The 14,957-nt window shown below is 45.3% G+C and overlaps 1 protein-coding gene across 4 annotated transcripts in view; it reads left to right on the forward strand.

Annotated features, from left to right (window-relative positions):
• The window catches only part of LOC103149961 (phosphatidylinositol 3-kinase regulatory subunit gamma), a 62,128-nt gene that overhangs the window by 37,169 nt on the left and 10,002 nt on the right, over window positions 1-14,957 (forward strand). The window contains exon 1 of one of the 4 annotated variants that reach the window (XM_007569353.2): window positions 12,149-12,706. The exons of 1 other annotated variant lie outside the window; for it this stretch is intronic. In XM_007569353.2, coding sequence (XP_007569415.1) covers window positions 12,601-12,706 — 106 coding nt within the window. In that variant the 5' untranslated portion in view covers window positions 12,149-12,600. Of the gene's footprint in view, window positions 1-12,148; window positions 12,707-13,795; window positions 14,373-14,957 lie in introns of those variants that run through there. 2 more of the 4 variants (XM_007569354.2, XM_016680399.1) reach the window with 2 other exon arrangements.

Consider the following 14,957-nt stretch of genomic DNA (forward strand, 5'->3'; position numbering starts at 1 on the left):
ATGACAACCTGAGACCAACAGGTTAAAGTCTCGTCTTCTCGGTGTTTGTTTCTCCAGAAGACATTTTGTTGGTCCATGTCTGCAGACCTCCGTTCAGCTTCACGGTGCCGCCGTCCTTCCAGCAGATTAACGTTCATGATTTGAACCTCGGTGGTTCCTGGTTCCCTGTCATCTGAGGAGGACAGTTTGAGTCTTCTTCCTGGTTCATGACTATCCCAGCCTTTAGATGTTGAGGGCGTTTCCATGAGGTACTGCTCAGTCCAGACCCAGTCATCATCACTCACCAGAACCGGTTGGTTCTGTGACGTTCTCGGGTTTTGCTGTTCATGTGTATCTTTGCGGCTGTTTGTGGTTCTGGTCCTAAATGTGAACTCATGCTCCCTGTTCTGTGGATCATCTCATCCTGGAAGAAAAAGGTTGATATGAATCATGAAAAGCCCCAAATGAATGTGATGTTCTGACGGGTCCGGTAGAACTTGGTTCTGTTCATAAATGAGTGGCTCCAGGACTCTGTGATCTTTTGTAATTGGACCGTTCATTAGCTTGTTAGCTAAATCCTCCATCTCTGTCTCAGTGCAGAGCCTCTTATCTGAGAACATTTACTCTGAAGAGACGGACGAGGACCTTGGACTCCTCCTGCCTGCTGGTCTCATTAATGCGGTCCAATCTGCCGTCATCCTGTTAGGGGATTACATCCACCTGCAGCTCACACTGAGCGCGCTCATCTTCTCTGATGGGCTTCTAGAACCTGCATGTTCCAATCATCTGGATCATCCAGGCTAAAGATGTTAGGAGTTTCTCTATTATTTTGTTTTAATGCCAGAAGGACTTCTGGCCTCGGGTACAAACTCTCACCTCAAAGCAGAGGTATCGTGTGTTTCCAGGCACATGGTTCCATTTTAGAGCATAATCAAGTAACTATGTTCGTCAGTTGATTTAAAAATACTACATATATCAAATCTGACTCAAAAAAATTCTACTTCATGGTTTAACGCTTTTAAATTGTGTCTCTGTCTCTTTAAATCTCCTGCTCTTCCTGAAGCTCCGCCTCCAGGAAGTCATGCCAGCATGGCTCCTCTATTAACCCTTTAATGTTTTTACCAGCGCTGCTCTGAGCAGCAGCTCCTATAATGAGTTCAGCAGCTGTTTGCTAATTGCTGCTGGCTAGTCTGAAGGAGCAGAATGGGGGAGGCGGGGCTAGGCCCACCCAGGCGTTTTAACAGCTGAATGGTTGCCATGGAGATTGAAGGATTTGTCAAACATGAAAGCGTCAAAGTAGCACTGCAGGTTTGTTTTTAATGAGAAACATTAAAACATGATGGAAGGATAAAAAAGATTTCACATGACACCGCCATGTTGAGCAGCTCCTCCCTTCATTACTTATTATTTTTTTGGCTCTAGTGGCCTTTATTTGATAGTTAATTGACAGGAAAGTGGGTAATGAGAGAAGGGGGAAGACATGCAGCGAAGGTCACCAAGGCTGGGAATTGAACCTGCGACAGCTGTGTCGAGGACTGAGGCCTCCATATGTGGGTTGTGCTGAACCCCCTGCACCACCACAGCACAGCCAACCGCCCTTCATTATTACAGATTTCAGAACAGGTCCAGTTTGGTTCTGAGTTGTTTTCTAACCCTTAGCCAGCTGCTGGTCACAGATCTGCTGCTTTACTTTTCTCCTGAGCAAAATTAGAAACAATCAAAGCTGATTTACATCATCAAGACAATTTTTTCATGTTTATGTAGAATAAAGCCAGCAGAGGAACCGGCTCAGTTCAGACGCTCTTCATTCCATTTAGAACAGAACTTAGAATAAACAAACTGGCCTTAAACTGCTCAGATGACAGGAACAAGTATTTATATCATGAAGCAACCTTTATGTTGCTCCTGAATCTGCTGACTCTGCTTTAAAAGCTGCAGCTGCAGGACTTCAAACGGCTCCATGTTCCCATCAGAGAACATGAACTTGTAGCTCAGCAAGGAACCAAGGAACAGCAAGATAAACTCCAACAGAACGTTTCATTCAGCTTCATGCTGTGAAACTCAAAGAGAGACAGGATAAACTCCAGGATAAACTCCAGGATTCCAGGATAAACTCCAGGATAAACTCCAGGTGAACTGAAAATAAATTTCTTAAACTTATGTTGGTATATGTTATTTGCTTCCAACCATGATGTTATGGAGTTTAATGCTCCTCATGAATATGCTTTTTTCATTAAAAGAAAGGAATAAAACGACACAGGACCGATTCCCCGGCCCTGAGGAAAACCGCAATCCAGTTGAGTTTTATGAGTGTTTAGTTTGAAAAAGTCTACAAAGCAAAACCACAACATTTACTAGATAATGTCTAAATGAAATTTTCCCATTTCTGAATTTAAAGCTTCGGACGAGAACCAGATGTGAGCCGAGCTAATGTGCTAATAGAGGAGCTAATTTTTCATTTAGCGCTTTAGCATCTTTGCTAAATTTAAAACCATTTCCTTCCTCACTCTCTCCACCCGTGTTGTGTTGCAGCAGATTACGATTATTCTGTACCCAGAATGCATTGCTGTGGAACAGCAGCCTGTAGTTCTACAGTAAACAGATTTATTGATTTTAAACAGAGACATATTTTGTTTAGCGCTTTTGCTAACATTGAAAACATTTTGACTACCTCTAGTTTTACAGGAAATAAAGTCTACTGATGTCTTGAACTGATCAAGAATCTTTCTAATCTTTTTTTAAACCATTAACTAAAAACAGAATTTATGCCACAAGAATCAGTTCAGCTTGAATGAAAATCTTTAATTTCAACATAAAATATTGATGTAGAGCAAAGAAAGGCTCTGGACGCCCCTGCTGAGCTTTGTTTGGACCCTTCCAGGACCTGCTGGCCCGGTTCTGGAGAGCGCAGGTCCTCCAGCGCTGCCGACTGGCTGCTGCTGCGCGGATAATGCTGAGCCATGGTGCTGCCATGGCAACCGGGAGGGAGGGGTGTGTGGGCCGAGGGCAAATATAGCAGCGAGGGGGAGGAGGACGACGAGAAACCCAAACAAAAGATCCAAACTGGAGACGTCACCAGAAATCTGCAGAGGAAAAATAAAGATGCTGCTCAGCATTTCAGACGCAGCAGGTCAAACCTGCTTCAATCTCCAGAGCATTGCATCATGGGAACGCTCACATTGCAGGATGACATCACCCAGGGCCGTGCAGAGACCACTAAAGGGGCAGGTGCTCAAAAAAAAAAGAGGGCACATCTAACCGCCTTCTAGGATAAATTATTAACAAAACCACTCAGCTTTCAGAGTTTAATAAACAATGATAAATTACAAAATTGTGAGATACAATCAAAGCTAAGAAAATCTCTATACAGAGCATACAACTATGTGTCACGATCCGTGTTTCTGTGTGTTTATTTTTGAGATTTCCTGTGTTCAGTCCTGCTTTTCCTGTGAGTCTCTGTCCTGTCCTCCCATTGATTGGTTCCCAGGTGTGTCTCATCCCCTTGATTACCCCGTGTGTATTTAAACCCACCTGTTGTCCTTGTCTCTCGTCGGATCCTCGTCTAATGTTGTCGTCATGTTATGTCGGCTAAAGTCTGTTTCTCTGTGCTGTCGTGTCGACGTCCCTATCTTCCCCGTTGCTCCCTGTGAAACCTGTTTCCTTCTGCCATCAGTTGTTCCTCCGTGCTGTTCTCCATTGTTCCGACTATTATCATTAAATTCATCATTCTTCATCTTACCTGGGTCTCTGCGTCCTCATCCTCACCACCTCAACCACACATTATGACACTATGTAAATGTAAGATATTTTATTAGTCATTTCTTTCTGCAGGTCTATTTTGTTATAGGAAAGTATTGCAATATTCAAACCCGTATTTTACCAAGAAATGTAAATCAGAGCTGGACCACCAGACATTTTGTCTTTACAGAATTACACTATTAAAAATATAAACAATGCAACCTTTTAGTGACTGTAATCTATAAACAGAGCTGCCTGTTTGCTGCAGTGGAGATGAAGATGGTCCATTCAGGAAAGCAGAGCTGCATCAAACTTTAACGTGGAACTGCAGAAAAAAGAAAAAAACAAAATTTGAATTGTTAATGCATGTCACCATGAGAAAAGCCTACTGAGTTTAGCTTAAAAAAAAACTTTTTTAAAAATTAAAATATGAAGTGAAAACATTATTTGCAAAACAAATTTATTTGTTCATGTCATAAATCTTTTCTTGCTATTCTAAGTTTTTGTTTGTGACTCAAAGTTTTGCTTGTGATTCTCACATGACGTTGGGGGTGGGGCCTAAAATCACAACAAAAGATTTCTGATGTGTGCAAACAAAAGTTTGTTTGGAAAATAAATTTTTAAGTTCACAAGACAAAAATTAGTTATTTAATTTTAAAAAACTTTTTTAAACTAAACTTTTTGTTTTAAAAAAAGGAATCGTTTCAATTCCAAAAGTTTTGATTACAATTTTATTTTACTTAACTGAGGTTAATTTTCTTGTTTTTCATTGAATAATTGGAGAAAAAAATTTAACTTCATACGCTGTGAACCAGACCCAATACTCAAAGCCAGTTAGCTGGAGGCGGAGCCAGATGAGGGCGGAGCCAGTTAGCTGGAGGCGGAGCCGGAGGAGGGCGGAGCCAGTTAGTTGGACGTGGAGCCAGTTAGCTGGAGGCGNAGCCAGTTAGCTGGAGGCGCAGCCAGTTAGCTGGACATGGAGCCAGTTAGCTGAAGGTGGAGCCAGTTAGCCGGAGGCGGAGCAAGAGGAGGGAGGAGCCAGGTAGCTGGAGGTGCAGCCAGTTAGCTGGAGGTGGAGCCAGTTAGCTGAAGGTGGAGCCAGTTAGCTGGAGGCGGAGCCAGAGGAGGGAGGAGCCAGGTAGCTGGAGGTGGAGCCAGAGGAGGGCGGAGCCTGTTAGCTGGAGGTGGAGCCAGAGGAGGACGTAGCCAGTTGGCTGGAGGCGGAGCCAGAGGAAGGCGGAGCCTGTTAGCTGGAGGTGGAGCCAGAGGAGGGCGGAGCCTGTTAGCTGGACATGGAGCCAGGTAGCTGGAGGTGGAGCCAGTTAGCTGGAGGCGCAGCCAGTTAGCTGGAGGCGCAGCCAGTTAGCTGAAGGTGGAGCCAGTTAGCTGGAGGCGGAGCAAGAGGAGGGAGGAGCCAGGTAGCTGGAGGCGGAGCCAGAGGAGGGCGGAGCCAGGTAACTGGAGGTGGAGCCAGTTAGCTGAAGGTGGAGCCAGTTAGCTGAAGGTGGAGCCAGTTAGCTGGAGACGGAGCCAGAGGAAGGCGGAGCCTGTTAGCTGGAGGTGGAGCCAGAGGAGGGCGGAGCCAGTTGGCTGGAGGCGGAGCCAGAGGAGGGCGGAGCCAGTTGGCTGGAGGCGGAGCCAGAGGAGGGCGGAGCCTGTTAGCTGGAGGTGGAGCCAGAGGAGGACGGAGCCAGGTAGCTGGAGGTGGAGCCAGAGGAGGACGGAGCCAGGTAGCTGGAGGCGGAGCCAGAGGAGGGCGGAGAGATGCCTATTAACAGATTTTCTGTCATTCCTGGAAAATTTACGTATTCCTAAATAAAATGCAGGTTGGGAAGCTGGAATACTTTGGAGTTATGTTATTCAACACTATTGGGTTCCTTTTGCAAAGTAGCCAATCCAGTTGCTGCATTTCTTTTCCTTGGCACTGATTGGCTGTTTCCCAAAGAGAAAAGGAAGAAGATGGACTCCAGCTCCTATGGTGGCGCTGGACGGTTTAACTGTGTTAAGCATATTAAAGTACATCATACAATGTTACTGCTGCTGACAGATGTAAATGTGCAGCAAATGGCGAAACAAATTCCAACCCCTCGAATGATGCAAACTCCAAAATACACAAAAGAACAGAAAAACGCTGCAAACGAATCATCCTCAGAAAACGGCAGCAAAAACCTGAAATTAATAAAACAAATTGTAATGAAAAATGTTGCAACCTTGGGAAAAGGCTACAAATTGCACAAACAGCAGTAAGTCCTCTGGACCACTAGGGGGAGTCTGCAGTAGCTCATATTACCTACTAAACATGCTGCTGTTCTGTAAAATTGTAAAGAATGTGACTCTTCTTTCTTCCTACAACTTTATCCTGAACATCCCATCTTTACTGATGGTCAGTTCCTGTCAGATTTGGCTCGACTCCCCCTAGTGGTCTGGAGGACTTTGTCTTGTGGCGTGGGCTTGGAAAGTTTCTGTTGTTTTTGCTATTTTCCTATTTGCTTCTATTTCCTGCTGTTGCAGCATTTTTCTTTTTCATCTGTCTTTGTGTTTGTCTGTTTTGGAGTTTGGATTATTTATTCGTTTCCTGCATCCATAGAATTGACTGTTAGAAGCATTTTACGCGTTGTGGCCCCTGATCCCCATGAATCCTGATCACAGCCGTTTCTGTGATCTGAATCATCCTCTCTGAGCTGAATCTTCTCCTGCAGATCTGTTTCCACCGGGATGAGGCTTCAGAGAGCGTCCGCTCTCCTCGAACAGGTGGGACGGTTGGACGCCTCTCTGTGGCGCTGGAGGCAGAGAAGATGCTTCATGATGGCGTTAGGACCAGGATGTGGGTGAATCAGGGCGGCTGTGTGCGCTCACAGCCGGAGCATATGCTGCAGGAGGAACCAGGCGTCAGCGGCACCGGCGTCTGCAGTGAGCCTGCAGAGAGGCCATATTTCCTGTCACAGCTACATTTGGCCGCTGAGCAGCGCTGAGCTCACATCCTGCTGCACAGAGTCAGACATGTTGGGAAATGATTCGTTGTTTTAAACAGATATTCACCAACAGCTACACATTTACACCTGAATGCAGGTCATCCAGTTCATTCACACAGTTTGTGCAAAAAAACAACAACACGTTTTTGACTTTGATCTCGCTGTAGTTATATGTTATTCATGGAAATATGAATAATTACAGTTCAGAAAGAGAAGGATGAACGGTCCGGATCCAGAACTGAAGGAAGAATCCGTCTCTGTAGCGCCGCCCTGCAGGTAAAACCAAACAGTTCAAGTCCAGTATGTGTGGGGTCTGCAGAGCTCCTAACTGCAAGCTGACCTCCTGACCCTTGACCTGTACAGGTCCTGCATGGAGGGAGGGTCAGCTCCCTCCAGGACCGGTCCTCAGTCTGGACCGGTCTGGTTCTGTTGACGACCCAAACCACACACAGGATGTCCGTAGCTGTTAGCTTCCAGCGCTAGCACGGTTAATTCATATGGAGTTACATCTGCAGTTTGACAGACAACAGACTGATGAGGCCTGGATAAAAACTAGTGATAAGAGAGGACAGCAACTTCATTCTCACATTATTTCAGTGTTTTTCTCTCATTGTTATGACTTTATTCTCATCATTTTAAAATCATTCTTAGCCTGTGACTCTGTTGTCTCCAGTATTTTCAGACTGTAGTTATTCGGTGGTGGCTGTGACCTCTGACCCCTGTGAATACCAGGCGTTTACTGTGTTTCCTGCGAAGTGAAACATCAGGTCCAACTCAGACCTTAAACTGAGTTTGGTTATTTTTGGCATAAAGATTTCTGTTATTGTTATCAAAGAGGCAAATCTATAATTAATAAATTGATAAATGAACCGTTTTACTGTAGAGTTTTCCAGGTCGCAGTCGTTTACCACCAAGTTACATCATCAGTCAAGTTGATTTGTTCAGCACATTTCAGAAACAAGGCAGTTCAAAGTGCTCTACTTCATAAAAATACAAAGTTATCACACCATCATATAATCATCACCAGTTTGAAAACAAACATTACATTTTGTCAACTGCCATCATCAAAATCATCAATGAGCATCAAATATGTCGATCATATTCCATGTATTATGGTTTGGAAGCAGCTCTTACCAGCTGGGTCTGCAGCCCAGATTTAAAGGATCTCAGTGTTTCGACTGTTTTGCTGTTTTCTTGAAGTTTATTCTAGATTTGAGGTGCATAGAAGCTGAATGTCTCCATGTTTGGTTCTGGATACAGAGCAGACCAACATGAGCAAATATTTAATTTCTCATAAAATGCAAACAGATATTTATTATATCTTCACAGTTTGTTCATCCTTTGTTTTACCATTTAGAGGACAGTCATGACCTTGATGTGTCCTGAAACGTGAAGGTCGTGATGTTCCAGGACACGCCATGGCCTGATGTGTTTTGATCTAAACTCTGGATTAGATCAAAACACAATCATGGGTTAGAATGGCCTAGTCAAAGTCCAGACCTAAATCCAATTGGGAATATGTGGCAAGATCTGAGTCAGTTTGAAGATGCTGGCTACGCCCCTTTTAGAGAGGATCATTGAGACGCTGTGGTGTTTGGTGATGTTGGAGGCGCCAGAGGAAGGTCGTTGGTTTGACCTTCAGAAGTAGGACAAAGTTTTGAAACTTTTTGTTTTCATGAGTTCCTGGTTCCTTCTGATGCAGCGATCAGCTGTTAGCCGGCGGCTGCCTGCTGCTTTACTTCCTGCTGCCTTCACTTCCTGCTGCCTTCACTTCCTGCTGCCTTCACTTCCTGCTGCCTTCACTTCCTGCTGCCTTCACTTCCTGCTCAGATGCTCCCTAATCCTGCAGGGTCTTCTGCAGTCACTGAGGTCAAAGGTTGTCTGATGAATCCTGGTTAATCAGCTGGTTCCAGGCGGAGTCGTCCTCGTGGCGTTTTGATGTCACAGACTGGGAGCTGCGGCCGATAAGCCGGTGGTCGCCAGGTGTCGGCGGGTCATCAGAGCCGGCCGTATCGGTCGGCCTCTATATCTGGAAAAACGTAAAACATTTCTGTTGGACGAACCGTTGGCTTGTAGCTTTGGCTCGGCTTGCAGGTGGTGTTTGACCTCAGACAGATAACGGCCTGATTACAGCTGAACGGCTTGTTCTTCTGGGACAACGGCAGAGGTTTGAGGTTTTTCAGAAACAAAGCTACTTTTCCAGGGACAGCGGTGTTGTTGGAATCCAACAGTTTGAACAGAAACGTGAGCGAGCTGATAGGCTAACAGGTGCAGCGGGGCGGAGCGAGCTGATAGGCTAACAGGTGCAGCGGGGCGGAGCGAGCTGACAGGCTAACAGGTGCAGCTTTAGCAGGATCTCAGCTCTTCTCCATGCTGGTGTGTGCAGTCATCTGCATATTCATTTCTGTCACTAGTGAGAAATCTTCATCACTTAGATGTGCTTAAAAATGCAAAACATGTTGAATTATTGATGCGTAAACCTGGAATCAATTATCTTCAGTGTTTCTTCAGGACCTGCTGGTGGACATCTGACCCCTTGCTTGTTATTCTGGTGACACTTTGAGAGCTAAGAGCAGTCGCTCCAAGGAGAGACATTTTCAATCACCCTTCACCAGAACCACTTCAATCTGTTGAAGGTCAGTTTTCCTTCCATCAGCAGGCCCAAGAATGAAAAATCTGTTTGTTTTTAATGGTCATTAAATGCATCAACACTAAAAACTCTGTGAACACACCAACAGTTCTCAGTTAGGGAATGAAAACAGGAATAGTCTAGAACATTCTTTGGGTTTTTGGATCCCAAACTCCTGCATCCATCCAGGAACCTTGATGGTCAACGTCTGCAGAGTTTGGAGACGTTTACCATAATCAGCAGCTCCGCCGTCACTGAAGGCCAAACCATAACACCACCACCACCGTGCTGACCAGACGAGCCTCTCCTCTTTGTTTGTCTTCGTCTCGTCTGACCAGAAAATCTGCCAGAATCCTGCAGCTTCTTGTGAGGATCAGGAACTGGAGTCAGGCCGACTCGAGAACAACTATCAGCTAACAGTGGTGAGCACTGCTAGCTAAAAAGCTAGCTATGCTAAACCTAAAGTGCTAACCATAAAGATGAGTTCTGCTAACGCCAAAGCACCACTGTAACATGGGATTTAGCAGAAGCTAATGCTAAAAATTTTTCTGACATGATATTTAGTGAAACCTTAAGCTAAGGTGCTACTCTAAGATGATATGCAGCTAAATCTGATGCTGTCGCTCCACAACAACATGGTATTTACCAGAAGCTAATGCTATTGATCTCAGAAGATTAAAGTTATGAATTTATGGCCCCAATCCAGTTCCTTAGGCTGGGTCATGCATTTCCTGCTGTGTTTGCATCTCATTCAGAATGCACCGACCCAGGTGTCTGGGGGGTAATTAGAGCGGGGCGGTCTGCTGTTGTCGGGGCAGTTAAACGGCTGCAGACGGGGCAGATTAATTCCCCCGCCGCTCTTTGTGTGACGAAGCCCAGAGTCAGTTCCTGTGTCATTGTTGGGCTCCATCTGCGCCACACACAGCGGCAGCAGCAATTAAACCTGGTTGACACACTTCAGGGTCCGGCACGAACCATCTGGGAGAAAACGCAATACAGCAGCTTTAAACACATTCACTCTTCCTCCTCCTCTTCCTCTGCTGTCCTCAGACGGACGGACCAGGAGGCTTTTGTTCAACCTGAAGTGGGACGCCACAGATGCTCTGAGCAGCTGTAATTACTGATGCCGGCTGATATTTTATTGATATTGTGCCATCAGCTGCAGATTACCATGTGGGGGCGTCTGGGTCTGGGTCCTGTTGTTCTCCACCAACTGGGTCCAGTTCCTGTTCTAACAGATGAAAGAAATAGATGTTGGTTTTGGATTTTTCTGCAAAATTAGATTATTTTTCAAGAAAATATCCTTTAATTTCTCTCTTTAATGTTTTTAGCCATTTGTGAAGCACACAGAGAACTCATTTTAACCTGATATGCTTCCTTTTAGTTCTGTATTCTGATTCACACGGAAATGTAACCGTTTGAAGCGCAGCAACGAAGCAGCGCCATGCACGTCGACATGTGGTAAACTGCTGATCTGAATTAGGGATGGACTCATCAGGATTTGCTACATTTGTGTCCTTGATAGCATTCCAAGTTATTTAATGATCGAGGTCCAATTCTTCATACATGTAGTAAAGTCAACCCCCTCAGATTTTTTTTTGTTTTGTCATACCAAAATGTTTCTGATCAACAAACTCTGGCTGTGTTCAGCAGGACTCAAACTAAATCAATCAATCAATCAATCAATCAATCAATCAATCAATCAATCAATCAATCAAATTGTATTTGTATAGCACATTTCAGCAGCAAGGCATTTCAAGGTGCTTTACATAATTAAAAATAAAGACAGCATGTGGCAATGATTTAATTTATGATTTAATTTATGATTTAATTTAGGCTGTTCAGGCTGTCATGGCAGCCTGAACAGCCCGACTCCGATGTTTTCACTCAAAAATAAATCAAATTGGTGCCACTTCTATATGTAGAACTAAATCACATCCAATCATTTTCCAAGCATCTGAACCAGGTTACATTTTGTCCATCATTGACGGGAGACATGCATCATAATTCTGCAGCAGAAGACATCAGACGGTAAATCTGGACGTAAACAATGGCTGAAAATGATTATGTCGAAGTGATGAAAGCAGCCTGAGTCAGTGAACACATCACATCCCAACCCCACTACTCCCACTCCACATCCAAACAGACTTTTGTATTTTCAGCAGCTATGTTAGCCTAGCATTAGCATGTTCCTTCTCTGTTTTGATGCGACTTGTTGCCATTCTGCTGTAGATTAGCTGCTGCTAACCTGCTAACTGAGGCCGATAGAGTTTAGGATGGACTCCTAGACTCCATCCTAGGAGTCTTGGAGCTCTTGAGGGGTTCTGGTCATTTTTGAATTTCATCCTCTGCACTTGGGCTGAATTTGCCGGGATATTTACTCATGTTAAGATCGGCTCTACCTGAGATGTTTTCCTCTTGGGAATAAACTTTCTCTTTGTAAATTAATAGACTCCACAGTTTGGAAATAACCTAACACCAGAAGTGTTTTAATTTCTCTCTGGAAAACCACAGTTAAACTGATTCATCATGATCCACCAATAGATATATTTCTGAGGAGAACTGGAGGTTAACGACTGAAAGCCATTCTCCTCCTGAGCCTGCAGCTCTGAGCATGCGCGCAGTGGCTGGTATGTCAGGAGGCGGGAAGATACGGGGTTTCCCACTCTGATTTGTAAACTAGGGGTGATGGATTGATTTTAAAAACACTTCCGCAACTAAGACTTCAATTTTATGGACAAATAAATTCACAACTTCAGTTCTCATTCCTTTTAAAGTCTTAAAATAATAGAATTTATTGGCTGCAATCTTTTTTCAGCAAGATTCTATGTTTAAAATACCCCGTCCATCCCGTAGTGTTCCTCGGTGGAGTGGTACGGTCCGGCCGGTGTCTGACTCCGCCAGGCCAGCCTCCATTGCTCACTACTCGTCTAAAAATGGAGCCGATAGGACGGAGGTTTGTGTGGAGGAGACGGAAAGGAGACCGCTGATAGACTTGGAGCTAACGGCCCGATTTCAGTTTGTGCTTTAATGGAGCGGACTTTTGTTCAGGCATAGTGGGCCTCCATGAAGAGCCCCGAGCTGTTAGCATGTGTGAGAAAACAGCCGAAGCCCGGAGCTCGCTTTTCGCTTTTTATCTATTTATTTTACTCTGAAGCAGGCATTCAGACTGACGACTTGCAGGTTTATAGATCGACTAACTTATACTTTAAACAGATTTTATTATAATTATACACGTCGGTTTGTTATTTTCGGCCGTTTTCACCCTTCCTGTTGAAAGCGATGTACAACACGGTGTTGACGGCAGAGAAAGACGGAGACTGGCGGGACGTGATGATGCCCTATTCCACCGAGCTGATCTTCTACCTGGAGATGGATCAGCCTCCAGGTAGGCGGGGGTACCGGGAGGGACGAGACACGGGAGCGGGCCATCTGGCTGTAGGGGGCGAGGTGGTGTTGTGTTCGGTTTGGTTCCCCCTGGAATCAGTGGAAGGTTTTAACAGCTTCGTCCCGGTGGACTCCATTAATGCTGGAGGTAGCTTCTGAATCAGGGATTTTTAAAGGAATATTACACACATTTTAAGTGCTTTATTTCAGATTAAGAAACTTGGAGTGAATTTATATAAACTGACCATTATGTCAGAGCTTTTTTTTTTTTAAACGACGTAAACTACGTTAGCTGCCCTAAATCCCAAACTTTATTGAATAATCTGTAAACCAGCCCAGGTTTGTCTAAAGACTGAATTCTTGAACATCCGAGGTAAAGGAAATGGTAAAACTTAGCTTTTACCTGAACTTTCCCCAATAGCCTGCAGGTTTCACCAGTGGAAAAAACCCATGTTTAGTGGAAGAATGTTGTCATTTTTACCTGAATTAAGGTGGTAGAGAGGCCCAAGATGCTTTAAAATCCTAATTTTTATTCTTATTAGATTCACAGATAAAAGCTATATGGTTTCCAGACCATAAATATTGAGTTTGTTTGCAATTTCTGACTGTTTGGATGTTTCCTCTGCCTGATCTTTGTCTGTTCAGACACATATTACATAAATTACAGCAGCAGATCTGCTTCTCTTTGTTAAAGCGACAGATTGTTTCCCTGCAGACTGATTCTGGGTTTCTAACACAAACCGTCTGTTATTAGCTGCTAGCAGCTCTTCAACAGGACTTTATGCAGTAATCTTTAATATTTGGATGATGTTTGATTGGAGGTGAAATAGTTCAGCGTTTCCTGTGAATCAGCAGCTTTAGTTCTTTATTTCTGGATCTTTCTGAGCTCAGCGCTGCGTTCAGGGGGGATGGGGATTCAGACGGAGTAAAACCCGGATGAAATCCTCCGTCCGTGTTCCGATCTGAGCGTCTTCTCTGCAGAGTATTTCAGCACCTGTCACCGGATCGCTGCGTCTTCCTGCTTCCCTCCGCTCATTCGTTCCTTATTGTGTCGGAATCACCACGGACCCGCTGAGGTCCGGGGAGAACCGGGTCGGGTTCCTGGACCTTTGAGCTGCAGGTTGATGATCATCCTGATGCTGCAGGAAAACGACTCGGCTGAGTTTCTGCAGCGTTTTGTTGCTCCTCATCTTCTCTGGTTCTGGTTGGTTGGTTTGATGGTTTTCAGACAGAACCTCTGCGATCGGGTCGGAGGAGGACGTGATGCTGCTCAGCTCTGTTTGGACCTCTGAGGCCTGGTTAGAGGAGCCGAAGCATTTCTGCTGCATTCCTTCAATCAGCTCATCAAACCTCCATCAGCTGCAAATATCACAACAAACCCAGTCAGTAGACGGGTTTGGCTCCAGGTCCGGTTCTGATCCAGGTCCGGACCGGTCCGGTTCTGCTCCCACCTGTTGGGTCTCGTCCAGCTCCTCCTCCATCCTTTCTTCCTCCTCAGAGCCCCGCCCCCTCCTGCCAGGCTGCGTACTGATTGGCTGAGGCTTTGGGTTTAGGAGCGGGCCGGCCCGGTCCGTTCCTCAGTCCGACAGAGTGTTGAGGAGGAGGAGGAGCAGCTGAGGTCCGGCTGCTCGGCTACATGCAGCTGATGGACGGCACCGTGCAGGACGGTAGGACTCGGACCTTCATTCCTCCAGCGGCTCTGGTTCTGGTCCAGTGTCTTGTGATCCCGATTCTTTCAAAACTTCTTGTGTTTCTGGGCTCAGGACAGTTTGAAGCTTCAATCCAGCAGAACCAGGTCCAGTTCCTCCAGCTGCTGCAGAACCACCAAGGTTCTGATTGCTCTGACCCGTTAGTCTGATCAGCTGCAGCCTGAACTGAACTGGTTCTGGTTCTGATCAGCTGTTCTGCTGGGTCCGACTCCTTTTAGTGGACCCTGTCTCTCAGTGTGTGTGTCTCGGTGTGTATTGTGCTCCTTTGTCTGCCGCCTGTCGGCCCCTTTGTTCCCTCGGCTCGGTGTGGTCCGGTTGGAAAGCAGTTCCAGCTCCTCAGTGGTTCTTTGTTTGGGCGGTTCTGGTCTGGATGCAGGATGATCTGGTTCTGGTTCTGGACCTGATCTAACAGAAACATGGGTTCAGTTTCTGGTTCATCTGTTTTCTGCTCCTGATCAAACCTCAGATCAGTTAGTTTTGAGACCTTTTCTATTTACAACACTATTTATTGTGTGTGTGTGTGTGTGTGTGTGTGTGTGTGTG

Source organism: Poecilia formosa, unplaced genomic scaffold, assembly GCF_000485575.1.
Source record: "Poecilia formosa unplaced genomic scaffold, Poecilia_formosa-5.1.2 Scaffold240, whole genome shotgun sequence".
Taxonomy (NCBI): Eukaryota; Metazoa; Chordata; class Actinopteri; order Cyprinodontiformes; family Poeciliidae; genus Poecilia; species Poecilia formosa.